At 40.8% G+C, this 22,231-nt stretch overlaps 1 protein-coding gene across 3 annotated transcripts in view; it reads left to right on the top strand.

Annotated features, from left to right (window-relative positions):
• Positions 1–21,805, top strand: part of peli3 (pellino E3 ubiquitin protein ligase family member 3) — a 38,825-nt gene extending 17,020 nt beyond the window's left edge. For all 3 annotated transcript variants that reach the window (XM_006808489.2, XM_006808488.2, XM_006808487.3), the window contains exons 3-7: positions 7,562–7,691; positions 10,473–10,574; positions 11,962–12,177; positions 19,229–19,417; positions 21,052–21,805. In XM_006808489.2, coding sequence (XP_006808552.1) covers positions 7,562–7,691; positions 10,473–10,574; positions 11,962–12,177; positions 19,229–19,417; positions 21,052–21,651 — 1,237 coding nt within the window. In that variant the 3' untranslated portion in view covers positions 21,652–21,805. The remainder of the gene's footprint in view (positions 1–7,561; positions 7,692–10,472; positions 10,575–11,961; positions 12,178–19,228; positions 19,418–21,051) is intronic.
• Positions 21,806–22,231: the final 426 nt, after the last annotated feature.

A 22,231-nucleotide genomic window follows, 5' to 3' on the forward strand; every position in this document is an offset into this window, starting at 1 on the left:
ATTTGACCTTTGAGTGTCAAAAGTTCCACATTAAATGGAAAGCAGCACATGGTAAGAGCATCTCCACTGAGCTAATCAGGATAACTCAAAGCAGCGTACAGATTTCTGCTAAACCAAAGCAAAGGCGTTTTAGCCATGAGATGCATTTGATAGACAGATGAAAATATTAGTAAATAAGGTAATAATTCCCATCTTATTAATTTCTGTACTCTCTAGATGTGCTGTAAAGATCTTGATGCACTATATATTTTCTTGATCTATTAGAAACAGTAGGTCAGTCTAGGTCACATGCATGTATGGAGAAATGATGATTCAGGGAACAGGCTAATAACAGTCAAGCCCCAGATTTTCATTTGGCGTCGAGGTCAAGGATATCTTCTTGTCTGCTTCTGAGCCTCTTTCAGTGTGGGTTTGATTTTGAGATTGAAAGTCCAGTTATGACCAGTTGCACTTGCACATCTGGAGTTTCACCAGGAAGCTTACCTTGTAAAGAGCATAAACCTGCCAACTTGTCTTCAAACTGATTTGACGATTAGTTCTCAACCACTCGAGGTTTTGCAGACATGTAACCAACAGCCATGTGACGTTAACTTGTCTATTTTGGACATGTGACAGTCATTGTGACAACACAGCGTCAAATAAATAAGTCAAACATTCTTAGACGATCGTCTGTGATCATTTGGCAACAACCAGTCTTGAGTGACCCATAATTTCTCAATATTAAGTTTTTAAGTGCTCTGCAGGTTTTATGAAGCGATTTCAAAGTTGTTATTTGAACACTGGCTGCTTTTCAAATCATTTTGAGTCTTGTCTTTGTACTTTAGATTGGAAAGTTATTTCAAGCTACATTAAAGTGTATTAATGTATTACCAGTTTTAACTTGGTAGATGTGCATGGGTGTATCACTCCTATCAGCTGTTTGGGCTGCATTTTGTGGGGGCTGGGCAGGCTCTTTGGAGTTATCAAACAACCTGACGCACCACTAATGTTTTTGTCACTTTTTACAGAATCAAACTCAAAGTAATGTGAGTACTTCCCAGCTTTAAACACTGAATGGTCGTACTCTATCCTGCACTCCATGTTATCCATTGTTGATCTGCACATGTCTGTTGCTGCCACGGACGTCGCACGCTCGTACGTCACTGTCATGAGACACTCTCACAAACAAAATCACAGTTTAGTAACACAGTAACGCAGCCTGCTTACGGGAAAGTAACGGTAATGTAATTACTTTTTTGGGAATATTATCCCTTATATATCGCAGGAATGACTTAAAGACATAAAGACCTGGATGCCATCTAATTTTCTGATTCTAAATTCAGATCAAACTGAGGTTATTGTCCTTGACACTAATAATCTTAGAAATAGAAGGATCTAACCAGATTCTTACTCTGGATTGCACTACCTCGGCCTTCACTGTGAGGAGCGTCGGAGTCATTTTCATTTTAGAATATGTCCTTCAGTGCACATATTAAATAAATATGTAGGACTGCTTTCTTCCACAATGATGCTGAAAATCAATCTAGGCTGGACTACTGTAATTCGTTGTTCTTATAGCCAAGCTGGTAAACTTGGACCCCCCCGCCCCCCCCATCAAAACCTTCCTTAAACACCGAACACAATCAGTCAGGGTTGCAACCAGAGACCATCCGCCCTGCCACTCAGCGCTGGCTCACCACAGGGATGTGTGCTGAGTCCACTCCTGTGCACCATCTACACCACTGACTGCACCCCCCTATCCCTGCAACATCATCATCAAATTTGCAGACGACAGCATGGGGCTCATCACCAACGATGATGACACCACCTACAGAGATGAGGTCCAGCGTCTGACAGAATGGTGTGACTACAATAACCTCACCTCAATACCAGGAAAACCAAGGAAGTGGTCATGGACTTGTGCAAGACAAAAGCTGATCCCCCTCCGCTGTCCATAAAAGGTGACTATGTGGAGAGCGTGTCCTGAGATGAGTTGGAACAGGCTGCAAACCTACTAGTGTTCTTCTATAGAGCCACAATCGAGAGTGCTGCCATCACTGTGGTACGCTGGTTGCACAACAGCCAATAAGAAGAGACACCAGATGGTCATCAGAACTGCAGCGAAGGTGATCGGCTGTCCACTCTCCCCCCTGGACTCCATTGTGAGCTCTAGATTATAACCACCACCTCTTCAACATCCTGCCCTCTGGCATCAGGAGCAAAACCAACAGACTAAAGAACAACTTCTACCTGTAGGCTGTCAGAACCATTAATGCAAATTAAGAGCATGAGCAGACCTCTCCCATACAGTCTGTCTGTCGCTGCTATTGACTCTGTTGCTGCCATTCCCTGTGCAATATTTTGGTCTTTCCTTTTTCTGTACAATATTCTGGCAGATGTGCAATTACCGTCCTCATCCTTAATGACCATAGCCCTTAAACCCTTATTTACTTATTATATCATATTATTTCCCTTGTACACACCCCCACAATGTTTCTGTAACTCATATACCGTGTATATAGTGTGCTCACGTGGTATCATGGGGTTATTTTAACAAACGAAGGACATTTTGCCTGATAATTATTTTCATCCTCCTGTAACTTTACTGTATAAAGAGCTAAAACCTCCTTTCAGGAGTAGTCAGTCGTTATAAGAAGTGTTTGGGAACTAAAAATGAAGAATGTGGGATACTGTTTGTCCGTGATTAAAACTATTGTGCAGGTGAAGCCAAAGGCAAGAATGCTTCATCATATTTTCTAGTCTTTGGCTTGGAGGGAAGTTGGTTTGGAAGCATATTTGGCGATGCTTCATCCTCTGCTTTGCGTTTGTGTGGGAGCCCCGTCAAAAACCTGTCCGTTAGGCTAGCAGTGTCCAAGCGTTCTTTTTTTTTTAAATTTATACCCCCCGCCCCCTCTGCAATGGCCCTGCGCCCCCCCTAGGAGGCACATCCCCCATTTTTGGAACCACTGGGCTTAAGTGTTCCTGGAGTTACTGCGTCATCACATCCTTATCTTTTCCATCCACCCTGAGAGTAGGTGAAGTTGTTCCAGAAATATTTGTTGTGAAGCAGTGTGCCAACATGCTTTCAGCACACTGAAATCTTTGGCAATGACTGAGCATGAATTTGACTGAGCCTGGTGTTCGCAGGTCTTGCTTTAGCTCAAAATGAACCAGAGTCTGTAATTTTAAACAGATATGGTAAAAAATGTCTGATAATTTTCTATTTAATATATGAAAAACGTCCAGCATTCTTGCAAAGTGTCATATGTAAGCAGACACTAATAAATAAAAAAATAGGAATGACCCAAGGTTCAGCAATGGATGAATCTTTATTTAAAGCATACTTTTACTCGTGTTGTGCTTTTGTGGGGAGTTTTTCCAGCTCCTCGTGATTTGTCAGCGTTCCTCACTCCGGATGTTCCCGCTACCTCTCTCTCCTCTCTGGCCCCAGCAGCTAGCTCCTCAGCGACTGCAGGACTGTGTACGCTCGCTGCATCTGCTCCACCCAGGTGTCATTGTGGATGAGAACATCATTCACGGCAGCATGTGCAGCGTGTGGATGCAGCATGGTCCATGAGGTGCAGCAAAGTGGTGCTCTGACCAGGAGGAGTGACAAATTAGTGCAAATGACTGTATATAGAGTGGAGAAGACCTTTTTATCCCCTTGGACTGTGTAGACAAGGTAATCTACCAGTAGCATGGGGCATGGGGTAGGCGTCAAACCGTGATCTTCACTACGAGAACACCAAGCTTTCTGCGACTCCTCTGTCACCCCCATCTCCAGCATAGCAGCCACTTCTTTCCGAATAATTTGCTTGTTATGCGCAGACAGTCTATAGGGACATGAACACACTGTCACACGTTGCGCGTTTGAAAATGATGCTCTAAAAGCATTGTGCAACCAGGCATTGGGAGAACACATCTCAGTGCAGAACCATCCACTCTCTGGTGTTGTGTGAGATGGTCATCACAATGGAGCAACGATAGAATAGATCGATTTGAGACGTAATGTGCTACTGAAATAAAATAGACATGATATTGACATTAGCAGAATTTTGCTAAGCCAGCATCCAATATCAACATCAAAACAAGCAAAGCACTCACACAACAGCATCATCATCAGACATTAAAGTCTGGCTGACACAGAATTTTCTTACCCTAAACAAAAGTAAGACTGAAGTTATTGTTTATTGTTATTGTAACTCATACCCTCGGCCCTCTTGTCATCATTCCCAGACTGTAAGAAATCCTGGAAACAGCTCTTTGAAATTAGAAAAGCAAGTTTTCAGAGTTGTGAAGACCAGTTTTTATCAGTTACGTGAAATTGCAAAGACTTATTTTCCTCCTAAAGACCTGCAAAAACTTATTCATGCCTTCATCACCTCATGATTGGACTACTGTGGTTCTCTTAGTCCAAAATGCTGCTGTATGTCTTCTAACAGGTGTTAGAACGATCACATCACTCCAGTTTTATCAGATTTACACTGGCTCCCTGTCCATCATCGTGCTGATTTTAAGATGCTTTTACCTACTTTCAGTTTTATGTTTTAAATAAACACCCAGCTATTTAAGCAAACTCCTCAACTAAACAGCACTGAGATCGTCTACCCAAATGCTTTTAGTACAGCCGAGGTCTCGATTACAGCATAGAGGAGATCGAGCCTTCTCAGTTGCAGCGCCTAGACTCGATACTCGTAGTTCAGAGTCTATACAGTCTTTCAAATCCTATCTTGAAACTCTGAAGACTCTGAAACTTTTTTTACATTGGCTTTTAATTCGAGTTCATTTTGAGTGACATCAGGTCCTATTTTTGTGTGTTTTTATGTTAAATATATTGTATTTGCTTCTTGCTTCTTTCTATTCGCATGTCTTATTTTCCTGTATTTATTTTTCTTTTGTTTTCTCTTGTTCATGAACAAGAGAAAACTAACTTGTGAAGCACTTTGGTCAACTTTGTTGCTTTTAAATGTGCTACAGAAATAAAATAGACATTGATATTGACATTAGCAGAGTTTTGCTAAACCAGACAGACTATCATTAGAAAATGTTGTTACTGCGTAGTGACAAAAATATTTATGTGGCCCTGAAAGGGGATCCAGGTCGTGGTTACAGCAAGATGGTGATAGATTGTCTGACACAGCTAGAAAATGACAATCCTATGGACTGCAGGGGAAAGCTACACCAAGTCTGTACTGAAAACCCGAACGCCACCCAGCCATTGGCTCAGTTTTTTTGGATAATACCAGGGTGGAAATAAACTCTCAGGACATGCCACAAGTCACTGATCGCATTAACCTGGTGGACAAACACATGACGTTCACCAGGGAGGATCTGAAAATTAAAGGCTAGAGTTCTTAGACTGTGAAATTCAGTAATGGGCATTTAAAAGTTATTATGTAACATAACCAACACATACAGATGAGTAAATAAGGTTTGACTCTTATCTAAGTTGGACACAAATTGTGTTCATTCTGTGTTATGAAACACAAAAACCATCCTCACCCACAGATGCAGCAGCAAGAGCAGCAAAAGTACATGATATCAAAAAAGCATCGAGTGAATGTGAGGATGCTCCAGGTAATCCAGGAGAGAAGGATCACTGCTGCATAAACAAGAACCTTCAGTGATCCCTTTTATGTGAGCAGGCCCATTTTTTCAGAATGCCACCTCTCTGTGGCTTTCAAACCCCAAAACACTTTGCATTAAAAATAGGTCCACTCCCAAGGTCAGCTGGGACAAACAGGTTGATACAGGGCACTCTGTTAAGTTCCAGGAGGATTGCTGTAAATTACACATCAAGAAAACCAAACAACCTCTGATTGAATGGATGGCACAATACAGAACAGCTACTATATGAGGCTAGGATCATTGATTATTTACACATATAGGCCAGTAATAAGGGGTTCAAGGATTCAAGGAAGCTTTATTGTCATTCTCATTGCATGTTTACATGAGGTGGAATGAAATTCCCCACGGTCCCAGTTTTCCATAAAAACAACAGAATGACAAGTAATAAAACAGTATCAAATAGTAATAGAATAATACAAATAAGTGAAGTGCAACAACCTGACTAACAGTATGGAGTATTGATTTAGAAGTATAGGTATAAATATTTTAGCAGCAAAGTATCAGTAGTGATTAAGGTACTACAGTAGCAGTTTCTTGTCCATTATGCACTGAGAAGTCTCAGAGCTTCTCGAATGAAGCTGTTTCTCAGTCTGGTGGTTTTGCATTTAATGCTCCTCTGCCTCCTGCCTGAGGGGACAAAGAGTGAGTGTGCTGGGTGAGTGGGGTCCTGCATGATACAGGTGGCCCTCTTGCTGCATCTGGAGGTGTATATTTCTGTGACGGTTAAGAGGCTGCCTCCAACAACTCTCTGCGCAGCCATCATTTCAAACTAATCCCTCTTTCAAAGATGAGGATGATGTGCATATCCTGGAGAAGGAGGAATGCTGGCTTGAGCACAGAGTCAATGAGGTCATTTATGTGAAAAGGGAAAGACCATCTCTGAACCAAAGAGGGGCCAGGGCTGCATCTGTCACCATCTTACAGTGCAGTGTGCAGCCATTCCTCAACTCCCCTTGAATGGTATTCATGACTATTGTTCAATATCAGTTTGCATATTACCAATCATGAATCTGACCACACACCTCACTGTCAGTCAGCAGTGCTAGCTTTGGTCATGATGCAAATGCACTGTTTATAAGTCTAGTGAAACCTGCAGTTTGCTGAGACTGAAGAGTTAATTTGACTGAAAAGTGATGAAACATTTCTTCCACTGGAAATGCAATGCTCAGATGAAAAGCATCAGTTTTCTGGGATTCTAATTCATGTTATTTTTCATTCAGATAGTAGATCTGCACATGAGCTGTTGCTTAACAAACAAAATTATAATTAAATGTTATTCAGCGGTTATACAGGATAGTTAGTGTAGGCTAAAACTAGTAATTTGCAGTATTTTAAATTATTTTTGTTGACTTTTTTTTCTTTAATCTGACTGCTGAGTATATTGACTTAAAAGACTTTCATCAATTTGAATTTAAATTGCTCATGTTTTTTAGAAACACTTGCCAAGTACTGCATTTGTACAAGTTTCTTCCTGGCTACAATTTGGAAAGCAGCCACAATGGCTCCTGTAACAGCTGTTTATATGTTGTAGAATATAGTTGGTACAATTCACAAAGAGTAGTGAACTTCAGAGCCAGCAACATCAAGGGTCAGCCTGTCGACAAAGAAAACATCTCCAAGAGCTACCAATAGATATGTGACTGATATGAGTCATTGTTTTACCACCTGCCAAATCCCACTTTAACCCATGCACCTACGTAGTACACTTGAATACATGGTGCATGAAGTTGTTTTTTTCTGAAACAGATTTCTTCCTCATCCTAGGTTGCCAGTGTTGATTTTAAAAGTCCACTGACCAGCACTGATGCAGTTTTTCATTGAGAGCACCTTTGACTTATATAGAATTTTTTTTTAAAAAAACTCGCTACAATGTTTGTTTTTCTGCTAATGAATTATTTAAACTTGAGTCTTTATAGCCTTTATAGTGAGGTACAATTGATTTTATTTTTCACAGGCACAACGGGTCACTGGCCAATGGGGACAAAGGTCGCAGAAGAAGTCGTCTGGCTCTTTACAAGAGACCCAAAGCCAACGGGGTCAAACCTGATGTTATCCACAATGTCTCAACTCCTTTGGTGTCAAAGGTAAGAAATCAGTTTGTTATACTATTAAGTAATTCAGTCTATCATTGAACTGTCACTGAGCAAAAAATAAGTTCCAATGAAAATATGTATATACTGCTCAAAACATTAACCTGATATTTTCAAACATCCACTCAGATAAACTTCTGGGATATTGATCTAATCAATAGTAGCAGAAGGGCTTGTTGATCAGTTTCACCTTCTGCTGGTTAAATACACAAGGAATCATGAGGGAACGAGACATGGGAGGGAAACAGAGCTGGAGCTAATCAGACACGACGAGACAGAGGAAGCACAAGAGAGGGAGAGGGGACGAGAGAGGGCAAGAGAGGGCGAGGGAGCACAAGAGAGGGAGAGGGGACGAGAGAGGGCGAGAGAGCACAAGAGAGGGAGAGGGAGCACAAGAGAGGGCGAGAGAGCACAAGAGAGGGAGAGGGAGCACAAGAGAGGGCGAGAGAGCACAAGAGAGGGAGAGGGAGCACAAGAGAGGGCGACAGAGGACGACAGAGGGCGAGAGAGGGAGAGGGGATGAGAGAGGGCGAGTGATAAGATAGCGATTCGCGGAGGGGTACTGTTAATACATTTATGTTCATGTAATTTTAAATAAAGTTATTCAAATATTCATTCATTGTCAGGATTCAGACACTTTCTGCCAGGTACTGCAATTTCCAATAAATCTGCATTGTTCATTACCAGCATTCAGGTTGGGAGGTCATATGACTGTAACCCATGTGAAATACAGGGCTACTAAACCCCTTGTAATTATTTTGAGTTATTGTTTAGTATTGTTATACAGTGGCGCTCTGAAACTATGTATGATGAACTTACATGTTGTGCAAAGGAAGCGCCGTCTGTCTCTTCCTGGTGAGCTCTTTCTACGGAAACTGGACTCAAACTCTGAGCACAAAGAAACTAACATCTGTCAGGTTATTTGTGTTGGAAAATTTCATTTCATTCTCAAAAACCTCCTTCTTGACCCACCTAAATGTCTGGGCTCTCTGTTGAAGCTGATATTGCACAGGTCTTGAGTAGAGGCGCTGCATGATGATGATAATGCTTCGATTGCACAATCCTAAGATTATAGAAATAGATATAGAAAATGACATTGATATAGCAAGATTGCATCTCCCTCCCTTTTTTACAAAAAACTGGTCTCACTTAGTAGAGAATAAGTTTCTTAAATTAGGCAAAAGCTGGTTTTCAAATTGTTTTGCATTTTGAAATATGCAGGTTTTTTTGGTTATATGTCTTGAGATTTAAAAGTGATTATTTTTACGTTTGGATTGCTTCTGTAAATGGTAGCTTAATGCATTAAGAACTAGCGAGCAATAACAGCAAAAGTTGGCAAGATTTAATGTAAAAATTATTGAGCAACACTAATGAGATCAATACAGTAACCTGGAGAGCCCCAAAATGGGAGTTATGTAACGTATGCACCACCTTGAAATTACATGTTATCCAAGAAGTTGAAGCTCTTTTCTTTTCCCTCCTGCTTCAGTGAGGTGAGGTTTGGGTCCAGTATAAAAGGCCATTTCCCTGCTTTTCAAGTTTTCTCAACCAGTGCAATTCTTCTTTGATGGTCATCTGGGCACAGGTCTTCATTAAAGCACAGATGCTCCAGTTTTGGTAGCGCTATAGGCAAAGGTCCCGCCGTCTTTTATAACATGATAATTCAAGTATCTTGCTTTCCATTTTTTTAGCTCAATTTTATTGACTCTCTTGATAGTTTTATATATTTTTTTCACCTCTTTAATTTCATAGTGGATTAATTCCACTGACTCTTTCACACGATTAATTCTAGCTTACAGGTCATCAGCTCTTTCATTAAAAATATACAATTATTTAGGATATAATATTTTGTGCCAAATCAACTTCATCCAGTACTTTGTTTTTTGTTGGGGGTTTTGGTAGGAGTATTACCAAAACTCTTCAGATTTATTTAATTATTTGTTGTAACTGTAGGAAGTCATTCTAAGAGACAAAGGGAGTAGCGAATTAATTTTGCCAGACGGTGAAAATCACAGCACTACAGGCTACTCAGACTGGCTCTTTTCATAAAGGGAGGTTGGGAGATGCTGTACCGAGTGTGTGTTTGCCAGGGCCCTTTATCAGGATGGGTTAGAGTGTTTAAATGTCTTTATCTATCTGTTTTTTGTTTTGTTTTGTTTGTTTGGTGTGGTTTTTTTTTGGGGGGGGGGGGGGGGGGGGGGCAGTTTTTCATGTTCGGTCTTGTACAAACAAAAAACTACTACTTTAGGTCAAAACGACCTCATTAGACTTGGACTCCTCATTAGCGAAGAGAAAGAAAAAAACTGTTTATAGTTTTAACCTCATCACTCTGCCAAAGCCTTAAAACTTCAGCTGCCATGGCTACAGGATATTTATTTAACAGTCTTTAATAACCTCACTAACCTGAGCTAACACAGTCGTATTTCTGATCTGTGCAAGTAAAACTAAGAGGGAAGCTTTGAATTCACAACTCTGTGATCAAAAAGCAAAGTTTATATGCAACGGTTAATATTTAAATCTGCCTTTACAACATGGTTAATTGCTGCATTAATAATGTAAAAAAAAACATACTGTGCTGTCACATTGACAGTAAGACATTAGGATAGATGCTGTCTGTGTTGTTGTTAATATTATAATTAGTATTAACAACAACACCTATATAAATCCAGGTGCTGTTGTTGTTGTCTTTAAAAATAGAAAATGCTCTCCAGGTAGATTTTTCTGGAGGTCAGTAATGTGATGTGGTGTGATGTATAATGTGTCTTCCTTTGGCAGGCACTCAGCAACAAAAGCCAGCACAGCATCTCCTACACACTGTCACGGAGCCACTCTGTAATTGTGGAGTACACCCATGACACCAACACAGATATGTTTCAGGTCAGTGTCTACACACACACACACACACACACACACACACACACACACACACACACATGTGTGTGGTTGCCAATTCAACATTTTAGTTTTGTTTCCTGTTGTAGAAAAAAAGACACTGGAAAGTAAAAAATTGTGTAAAATATTGTAACAACGCACCACAAACACAAGACAGAACCACTGAACACTGGTTGGGGTGAAATCTGTTAACTGTTGAACACATACCCTTAGATAGTCTTGGCTCAAGGAAGAATACGAAAAGGAAAATAGTAACTCTAAAAACATAAGCTGAAATTTGATGATATTCATTTAAACTTGGTAACAGTATGACAAATCAAAGGATTATCGAGGTTTAATAATGGCTACAAGCCTTTATTCAAGCTTATTTATGTCTCTCAGGATGAAAAGGTTTAAAGACGACAATATTCTCCAATGTTCTTTGTCACTGATTGACCTAAATATCACATATTTACAAAATTAAACTAATATTTTTTGTTTTTTCTGCTTCAGACTTTAAAGCAATTGTTATAGATCAACATTAAGCTATGAAACCAGCAACAATTGTTTTCCAGTCTGCAGTCAGACCTGTTTGCCCTCAGCAGCCACCTTCTCTTATGAAGAAGACAAAGCCAGGGCTCCACTGATCTCTATTTAAGGGTCAGATCCATGAGTGGATTTTGGGTCGAGTCCCTGCTCCTTCTGGATGATACACAAAAAAGTCTGCATGTTTTACAGGGACCTTTTGTTTGGTACAGCCTAGTTCCAGCAACTATTAAAAATACTGTTTCTGTCACACATTGTTCTTTTTATAATTAAAATATACATTTTGTTCGTTGACTCTCACTTCATTGATAATCAAAATGCAGCACCACACAGTAAACACAGAGGCGTGTCCGTTGTACATGGACTTGATTGGTTCTCATGTGGTGCTTTTCTACTCAGAGCGGTCAAAGTGAAATCACTAACACACACAAGTGTTGTACTAATTTATGTATTTGGTCAAATGTTACTGAAAACTGGCTTCTGCCATTCAAAACGTATGGACCGATTTTTATTGGTTAATCCAGGTTTCACCATTTTTCAGATTAATAATCTTTATGCTGATGTTACACTTTCCACATCTGCCTGGCAACTAAGTAAATCAATTCAGTCTTGCTATTATTATAGGGCCAGATCCTTTACACAGTAAGGTCTATAAAGTTTTACTAAAAAATCACACAGCTGACAAAAACTGAAGACAGAAAAAATCAGCTGAAACATGTGATTATCTTCTAGAGGATTCTTCACTCGACTGATGCTTGTATACAAATAATTGCACATATTTCTAAAACATGCACTGGACTGTTTGACTCAGCATGTCTTAGTGATCGCTCTCTCTCGGTTCTCTCAGATTGGCCGGTCCACAGAAAGCATGATTGATTTTGTGGTGACGGACACAGCAGGCAGCAGTGGTCAAGTCGGGGGTGCGGTGGGGGAGGGCGGAGGCCAATCAGTCCAGAGCACCATCTCACGATACGCCTGCCGCATCATGTGTGAGCGCAGCGCTCCCTACACCGCTCGCATCTACGCCGCTGGCTTTGACTCTTCCAAGAACATCTTCCTGGGGGTGAGTGTTCCCTCCCACGTGGGTGACAGGCATCGCTTGGTACGCGCCACCGGTAGCCATAGCAACCACGGTAGTTTGACAGAAGGGATGTGGTTGTTCCACCCACGTGTGACATCAGAGCTGCAAGAATGCATGTCTGTTCATGTGATGGAGCTGCATGAAAACGTGAAGGGGTGTGTGTGTGTGTGTGTGTGTGTGTGTGTGTGTGTGCGTGTGTGTGGGAGTTAATAGTTGTTACTCATGAGTTATGAAGAGACTTTGGTCATGTGTTTAATCTTTAGTCAGTAAGCAGATCACAGTTTATAACATTTATGATCCAAATTAATATTTGGTGCTGTGTTTAGTGTCTCACAGCTGAGTTCATCACTCCCTGCAGACAACAACAGCAGACAGTGATGCAGGGCAGCAGCAGCATACTTTGCAGCATGAATGGTCTAACTGTAATAGTGGGAAGTTTAAATCCTACATTTAAAAGTGGAGAGGACGTCTTTCTCCTCTCCTGTGGCTGGTTTCATGGGACAGAGAGTTAAAGGCACTTTAAACGCATCAAGTCAGTCTGCACTCTGGGAATGAAGTGCCTTGTCATTTAGGACTTTGTACCTGAGGCAGGGATTTTAAATTAAATTATGGATTCAGGGAAACTAGCCAGAGAAATGGGTCTGCTGTGTTAGAGCTCTTAGTGCAGAGTTTGCAGCACAGCTAGGTTTTACAGTTAAAGGCCATATGCTGCCTTACAATGTCTTCAGTCGTCATGGTGGCCAAAGCAAAGCAGCAGATTATAAGTAGGAAAAAAAACATGTATAATTTCTTTTGTTTGTTTATGTTTTGTGACTTTATACATAAACATAACTGATAGGGGTGGGGAAAAAATCGATACTGTGTAGTATGGTGATATTTTGTTTGCTAATAATGTATCGATACAGCAGAAATCGATATTTTGTTACAAAAAGGTTTTTGTGCTCTGACTTCAGAGCATGTTGATCCTTTTTCTGAGCAAGAATCCTGACATTCCTTCACTGTCCAAATGTGTTTAACTTTTTTATGGCAGCAATAAACATGACAGTTTACTTATTTTAATTTAAGACATGTTTTATTTTAATTAAGTTTAAAACTTTTTTATTTAATGTAAAATTATATTTTGTTTTAATTTACTTTCAAATTCTTCAGTTGCTGAAGGGGCTGCATAGTTTTCATAAACTGCATAGTTCAGAATAGCTGTAATTGTACCAGATGGTTGATTCAGTTAAGTTGGACTAGACTGTAATACAAACTGTTCAGTTTGTCAACAATAAAACTGAAATGAGAGAAAGACTGAGTGTGAGACTTTGATATTAGAGAAAATGAATATTGATAAAGTTTACCTTTATGTACAGAATCTGAATATCGCAAAATATTTTAAAAAATTGCAATAATATCGTATCGTGCGTTAAGTATTGTGATAATATCGTATCATGAGTTGTATGGTGATTCCCACCTCTAATAACTGAGTATTTGTTGTTTTTAGAAATGGAAATGTTTGCTCACATTTGCTCACCAAGTGAAAAAACTAACATAATGTTGGTCATAGTGGAACAACATGGCTAAATTTGTATATAAGAAGGTGACTTGTTAAACCAGCGCAGTGCATTTTCCTTTTATATCAATGCTGTATGCTGTACTACTCTCTGTAGTGAAGTATTGAGAGCTGCAATAAGGTCTGTTGGGCCAAGCACAGATATTAGTCCACTGTCTGATACCAAGATCACTGTGTTGTTTCTGTGCTGTGATGAACCTGAAATCCTGACTGAAATTATGCAAACGATCACAGAGCCTATTTAGATCAACGTGGATTAAATTTGCAGTTTTTTAAGTAACAGCTTAATTATATCTACCTTAAAAACCTGTGGTACCTAACTTATTAATAACAAATGGTAAATGGACTGGTTCTTATATAGCGCTTTTCTACTCATCTGAGCACTCAAAGCGCTTTACACAACTTGTGCATTCACCCATTCAGACCCATTCGCACAAGCACATCTTTCTAAGTGCTTTCTAGATAACATTCACACACATTCATACTCCGATGGATGCATCGGAGAGCAATTTGGGGTTAGTATCTTGCCCAAGGATATTTGGCATGCAGAGGGGAAGCCAGGAATCGAACCACCAACCTTCCGATCAGTAGATGACCTGCTCTACCACCTGAGCTACAGCCACCCCATAACAACAAACTCATCTACGCTTTATTGAGAGGCAGAACTTTTTAAAAGAGTTTTACAGGGATGGGGTCTTGTGCATTTAACGGCAGTCTGCATAAAGTAGCCCAGAGAGATCAACGGGAGAGAAGTGGTCTGTAAAGTATCAGCAGTTTCTAAAGCAGTTTGACTTGTTAACAGATTTGTGACTCGAGGCGGCTGTGGCTACAAAGTTACTGAAGTCATCACTACTGCTAAAGCAAAACGATGCTCAGAAGTGCTGCGACTCTTTGTCAGCCAGGCTGAAGTATTGAAAAGCAACATAGTGTCATTCTGGTTTTCCCTTTATCAGTAACTAGTAACTATTAGTAGGTTTAAAGGAGGTTTTTGCAACAGTTACAGTCTCTCTACGCTAAGTGAAATCCTGCATTTGAACACCATTTGTTTTGGGATGTGACATGAAGAGACAGTATAGCAAGTAGTTTGCCTGAACTAGCTTTTCTTCATTTATTATAATACTGTACTCACCAAATTAAATAATCTATGTTATGGTTACATGCAACAGTTTTCTACTCCGGACTCATCAGATACTGGTGCCTTTGACTCCCTAAACACGTAGTCTGCAAACCTGTGGATAAGTTCACCAACTAAACCACTTTTTATATCTCTGGGTGTGTTCTCACCCTCAAAGATATGCATGTTAACTGTCTGAGACAGTTAGTGGTAAATCTGACTTCTACAACATATAAACCCATATGTGATATGAGCTATCTGGGGATATTTTTTCAAATTAGCCTCCGGTTGTTAGTGTCCGTACTGTATTTGAAATATTCCTTCCTTTCTAAATGTTGATAAACTCTTAAGAACTGTAGCAGAAGCTGGGTGGGACAATTTAAAATGTGACACCTCTGTGCAAAGAGTACTGAGGAATAATAATAAGATTGACAGCCCTGACAACTTGGCTATCAGAACTAAATTTCTGGACGGCTTTTCTACTGAGCACTCAAAGCGCTTTACACAACACAGACATATAATATTGTACGGAGCAAATGTTGTCTTTTCATTCATATGTAGCAGCTTTGTTGTTTGTTACTGTTGCCTTTGCGTCAGATCAAAGCTTTGTGGTTATTCCCATCTGACTTCTGGCATCAACAAGATATTTTCAGCCAGTATTGCTGCTAACTGGATATTTTCTCATTTCTCTGTAAGCAGAGATGGATGTGCAGGTCAGCAGTTTCAGAGATAATTAGACCAAACACTTCTGGCACCGACCAGCGTTCCACATTCAAAGTCACTTAAAGCACATTTTTACCATTTAGCATTTGGCAAAGCCTGACCAGAGATTATAGCCCTGCACACTTCAGAATTCATCCTGCTTCTTTAATCAGCAGTAACATAAACACTGAATCTAGTTTCATTGTCAGCCATACAATCCATGTTATGTCTTCATGCACGCTCAATCATCCAGGTAAGTAAATCTCCAAAAGATCAGTGGGCTTTGATCAGTGGTTGTTGATCAATGGTCATGAGAATTTGCATAATTATGATTAAGGAACTGACCTCCCAGCCCATTGTTCCCTCAGTGGGCTGGTTTCAGTCATTATGCAAATGTCCTGTTTATAAGATTGAAAGCTGCAGTCAGCTGAGACTGAAGGAGTCACCTGGATGATGACGAAATGTTTCTCCCACAAAACGCTACGTCCAGATGAACAGAATCAACTTTTGGAGACAATCCATGTTATAACACTGTCTCCACTGTGTTTGGCAGATGAAGATGTATTAATCTAAACCTACTTCCTTTCCTTCTCCATCATTGTGGTACAAGTTTGTTTCATCTGTCCAAAGAATTTTTTTCCAAGCCTAAGGAGGCTTTAAATGTTTTCTGGCAAAGTCTATGTGGAGTGAATAAGGCACGGCGGGTCCAGGGATCAGTGTTTTGAGCCATTTTATTTACATCACAACACCCCAACCCCTGAGTCCCCGTGTTTTTAACTTGGCGGGCGTGATTAAGGATGCCGTGCAGGTGTGTCCCCCCTCCCTGCACGGCACCGCAGGCCACGCCCCACCACAGTCTAATTTGGCCTTCCTGTTTTGAGTGTAACTCTAGTTTGCGCCTTGTTGTTGTGCATATTTACATTCATGAAGCGGCTGTTGATTGTGGACTTAAAAATATTATGAAGGAAAGAAATCTACAGTCATTTAATTTAGTTCGTATTGACTCGACCATCTAGATAGAGAGAGATAGTTTATTCATCCCACGGGGAAATTGTTGTGTTACAGCAGGTGATAAAGAATAAAAACAAACAAGAAATAAACAACATAGTTAAAATAAAAGTGGCACAGGCACCTGTTAATGTACATATATATTGTACATCTATACACCTAATCATTTTTATTATACCCGATTATATTCTGACCAGTATTAGGTGTAATTAACTAGCACAGGACAGACTGGATGATGACAGTGTAGCAGATGAACAGCAGCTCCTGTGGCAGGTTGGACTCTGAGTTGCAGTGCGTACAACCTCTGCTGGGCCTTCGTCACGACAGACTCTATATGTGAGGACCATCCCAGGAATCTGAAGTGAGAGTATTTTTGAGGATGATAAGACCTCAGCCTCACCTGCTGCTGCCTGTCCGTCAGGAAGCTGGTGATCCACTGATAGGTGGAGACGGGCACAGTAAACTGGTGAGCTTTCAGGTTAAACTGAAGGCCAAGACATAATGGTTTATATCCCAGGTTGGTCGAGGTGTTGCAGGACATAGTCAAGTCCCATATTGACTGCATCCTTGGCCAGTCTGTTTGCCCAGTAGGCAAACTGGACAAACAGGGGGTCTGTGATGTCCCTCAGGTGGCTCAACACCACTCTTTCAAAAGACTTCATAACCACAAACATCAGGGCGCCAGGCCTGTAGTCATTTAATCGTATCATGGTGGATTTCTTTGGGACTAGGATGATGGTGCAACTCCAGAGACCAGTTAAAGATGCAGCTGAAAATGGTTGATCAGCACAGACTTTCAGTCAGGGGGGGGACACACCGTCGGGTCCTGCAGCCTTCCTGGTCTTCTGTCTGTGGAAGAGCAAGAAAGAGCAGACACAGGAGGACAACGTAACATAATCTGACATCTAGCAATAATAAAAGTCACTTTTAATTAAAGATATCATTTGAGATATGATAAGATGAGATCAGGGATAACTAATATATTTAAACTGATGGACTGGGGTCATAGTGTAGAATCTACATGGTAACTTACAACATCACAACCCTACGTCCTGACCGTCCACTTAACCCGAAGTGCACTTCACCAGAACTGTAACTACAGGTTTGGTCGACGCAGCCAGCAACAACTGAAGGGCAGTGAAGGTTACATCATAAGTTACTAAGTAGATTTCCTGCAGAAGTCTAAGTCAGGCATAAATCAGGCCCTAAATGTTACTTTTTCTTTAAAATGCCAACATTTATATTAAAGTAATATTTTTCACAGGCTGTTCTGTCATTTGACCTCCACACGCCGTGGCAAGTGTGCACATTTTGTAGTCCATCTGCTGTGTCCCTGCCTGCACCCCCTAAGGAAACAAACCCCTCCAAACATCTGGGTCATTAAAACATGGCCATGCTCTCCTCCAGCGTAGGACTGTTTTGATCTCACAGACTGGTCCATCTTTGGAGAGCAGGAACTGGAGACCTTCACTCAGTCAATGTGACAGAGGCCAAAGCAACTGGTGTGGAGCACCCAATAAAGGCCTATTCTATTTTATTCTATTCTATATTGTACTTTCAACACAGCGGACATCTGGTGTCACATCTGGCTGTTCTCTTTTCCTAAGTCCATATTGATTCTCCTATCCACTACAAGAGGTTAGGAATAGGACATAGGAGGTGCTTTTGGAGCGCACCCTTATTTTCTGACGAGCTGTGAAACAAGCACAGCTTTGACAACAGCCGACTGTGGCAGTGACGTAAAGGCTGGATGCCAGTGGGTGAGGAGCTTTATGTAAGCGCTGTGTGGGGTGAAAGAGCTTGATTTACTTTGGTACATTTTTCATTTCTGTCTATTTTTAGCTAGATTATGGACTGTAAATATAAACGAGGCCCAATGACACTAACCTGTGTAAATAGAAAATTATAAAACTCCACAAAATATGAAACAGAGACCTGATCATAGTTTGTATTGGGATAAATTTACATTGATCTACGACCTGTTTCATGCATCTTACTGTGATGTTTTTAGTAAAAAATAAACACAGAAATATTTTGTTTTCAAGCCTTTTCTAAGCTAAATTACAGTCAGAATGAGGAACGCAGCCCTTTATGCTTAATAAATGTTATTTTTATTGTATGTAAAATAGTTTTAAGTTAGGAACTCTTAGTGTGCTTTACAAAGTCATCATTTTCCATATTATTTTTTGGACATTTAAAAGGTTACACTAAAATAATTCAAATAATTTGAATAATCTTTTACATATCAGAAGCGTACTCTTATAACTAGCTGCCAGATTTCTTTGTTTACGCTTTAACTGCCATAAAGTACACAAACAACATAACCCCAACGTTCGTGTTACATTCATGAAAGATTTCACTTTTATCAAGAGCATCAAATGTCTTAGAAACAAAGCACCTGGCAGATCTTTGCTGCTATAAAAGCTTTTTAAAGTACACGTGAGAAGGAGGAGAGTTGATTTGCATCCTTTCTGAGTTTATTCTGAGGCGTGGGTGCATCTCTGTGCTTTACTCAGTACATTGGTCTATACTGAGGGAAAACGCAGCCATAGCTGTTTTCTTACTAACCGTGTCTAACAACGGCCTCCAGCACCTCACAGTCTTCACGTTAACCTGAATACCTGCTCTGTGTGTGTCCATGTGGGGAATCTAAGGAGCGGGCTGCCAAATGGAGAACATCAGATGGCCTGATGGATGGTCTGACTACCAACGGTGTGCTGGTCATGCACCCAGCGGGCGAGTTTGTGTCTGAGCCGGCTCCTGGGGTCTGGAGAGAAATCTCAGTCTGTGGCAATGTCTTTGCGCTGAGGGAGACACGCTCAGCCCAGCAGAGAGGAAAACTGGTAAGAAAGCAGCTGATGTGTTTCATGCAGACTTCATGTGGATACGAGTGTCCGAACTACTGAGCCTGACGTAAAAGCTTGAAATTGCAGGGCTTTCTTTTGATGATTGATTCATCACAGACCGCAAAGCTAAACAATATCAAAAGCTACGAATGACTGTATTTAAAGATCCTGTTATGTTTTTTTTATTAATATTTCAAAAAGGAGGAAAGACGTCCTCTCAGCAGTGTGTATTAGCTCCTGATGTGTGTTTGAGCGCAATTCTTTAAATGGGATTTCTGAGCTGCAGTCAAACTGCACGCTGTTCTTTAAAACCGTGCAATAATGTAAACGCCCGTAGCCACAAGGACCAAACAAAAAGAAAAGAAAAATGTCAGTATACAGTCGTGCAGCACAGTCTCTCTGATATTTCATTAGGAGGCAATGATTTGGTTGGTTTCTCTGTTATTACAGAAATATTGAGTCGAATAACGAACTCAACTTAAACTAAACTTAAATTTAGGTCTTGGTTGACTTTATACAAACATTTCTTGGCCCAGGATAAACATCCAGTTTTTCCCAGCATGTGGATGATTTTAACTCCAGTAACAGTTTCAGCTGATTTGAAAAACTTTCTGAGGACCAAAGCTGGACTAACACAGTGCCATAATTCACCAGTACTTCCTTTGTTTTGAAACAGTCGCGCTGTTGGCTGCACACCATCCTGTAATGATGAATGAAATCTTACTTTTCAGTCCATTTCTGGGGCCTGCTGAATAATCTAAATCTAAATAATCTAATATAAAAGCTAATCTAATAATCAAAATGATCACAGAAGGTATACAAGTTAAGTAAAGCAGTCAAAGATGAACTGCAGCTTAAAGATGGTGACCTTAGACCAGCATTAGAAATAATAGAAATAGTCAAACTAGGAAGCATTTTAAAGAAAGATGCAATAAAAAAAAACAATAAATGCATAAACACAGAGTTTTCTTTGTCTTTTGAGTAAATAAATTTAAATGTGACTGAATATTTTTTTCTGCCTGTGGTCAGACATTTGCTGACTTGTTGCTTCGTCGAGACATAAACAAACAAAGCTGCTGTCTGGTTCTACAGATCAGCGGTCTCCAACCTTTTCTACGCCACGGACCGGTTTAATGTCAGACAATTTTTTTACGTAGCGGCATTTAAAGTGTCGCGGATAAATACAACAACATGATACGACCAAGACAAAAACGCAACTTCACTGTGAAGCTGTGCAACTTTATTAGCAGCGTCCTCCTGAAATGCGCCAACAACACTGAGAGCAACATCGTAATGCTTTTTGGTCGCTATGGTGACGTGTAAATATTTCTTTCAAAATAAGACGCACAACTACAACACGGGAAAAGATAAAATTTCACACCCAAGCCTCAACTCTCACAGCCCGGTACTGGTCCCCAACCCGGGGATTGGGGACCGCTGCTCCATAGATTGCTACATCCCATTGTGTGGTGGCATAAAAGTGAAAATCCTGCAGAGTTTTTCTAGTTTAAGAAAATTCACAAAATTCCATGAATACAAAAAGTGATTTTGCCTGGTTCAGTTTCTGATAATGATGCTTTCCTTGCTTCATATCTGCACTCACATTTTCCTTTTTCTGTTCTGCTCTGAAGGTTGAAAATGAGTCAAACACCCTCCAGGATGGTTCACTGATTGATCTGTGTGGAGCAACCTTGCTGTGGAGGACCCCCACCGGATTGCGGCATACTCCTACTCTCAAACAGCTGGAGTGCCTTCGACAGGAGCTGAACGCTGCGAGGCCTCAGTGTCCTGTGGGCTTCAACACGCTGGCCTTCCCCAGCCTGGCCCAGCGCGAGATTGTCGACAAGAAGCAACCCTGGGTTTATGTCAACTGCGGCCACGTACACGGCTACCACAACTGGGGCTACCGGAAAGAAAAAGGGCCCCCCGGCCCCGGAGGCACAGCACCTGCCGGCACAGGTGAGAGGGAGTGCCCTATGTGTCGAAGAGTAGGCCCCTACGTGCCGTTGTGGTTGGGCTGCGAGGGTGGATTGTACCTGGACGCTGGGCCACCCACTCATGCTTTCTGCCCCTGTGGTCACGTTTGCTCAGAAAAGACAGTAGCAGGATGGAGCCAAATCCCATTGCCCCACGGCACTCATGCCTTTCATGCTGCCTGCCCTTTCTGTGGTACCTGGTTGACAGGAGAGCAGGGCCACATCAAACTCATCTTCCAGGGGCCCGTTGATTGAAGCTGAGAGAGTGTGGGCAGATTGACTAAGGACCTGCTGACTAAAGACTGTGTGTGCTGACATGATAAGCTGAAAGCAACTTGCAATAGTACATACCAAGGCTTCACATGGAATATGAAGTGTATGGAGAGTATGTAAAATAAATTGTGTTGAAAACAACATGTCTTTATCTTTTTTTTCCCCGTGTCAGCATTTTAATAGCTGGACTGCTGCTCGCATCCATGTAGGATGCAGCTGGTAAACAGTACAGCCAGGGGGCGCCAGAGGGAGAAAAGGGTCCATGATTGACAGGAAAACAGCAGAACAATCTATTAGGCTATTTTTTAGACAGAAATGATTAACCTAAAAGAGACAATTGGACACTAGAAATGTGTCTAATTGCAGGCGGCCCCTTGGAAAATTACATTTTAAAAAGATATCCAAAGGATCATTTAAGTCATATTTGCCAATACTTAATTATTTAAATTATTTTGTCCTAAACGTTATGCAGCCGTCTGCCAGCAGTTGGCGCATTGTTGAAAACAGCATACATCTGTTAATCTAGACCTGATCGTTTTGTAAACGCTACTGAAAAAGCTGC

The sequence above is a fragment of the Neolamprologus brichardi genome, chromosome 3, assembly GCF_056152115.1.
Source record: "Neolamprologus brichardi isolate AB-2024 chromosome 3, ASM5615211v1, whole genome shotgun sequence".
NCBI classification, from domain to species: domain Eukaryota; kingdom Metazoa; phylum Chordata; class Actinopteri; order Cichliformes; family Cichlidae; genus Neolamprologus; species Neolamprologus brichardi.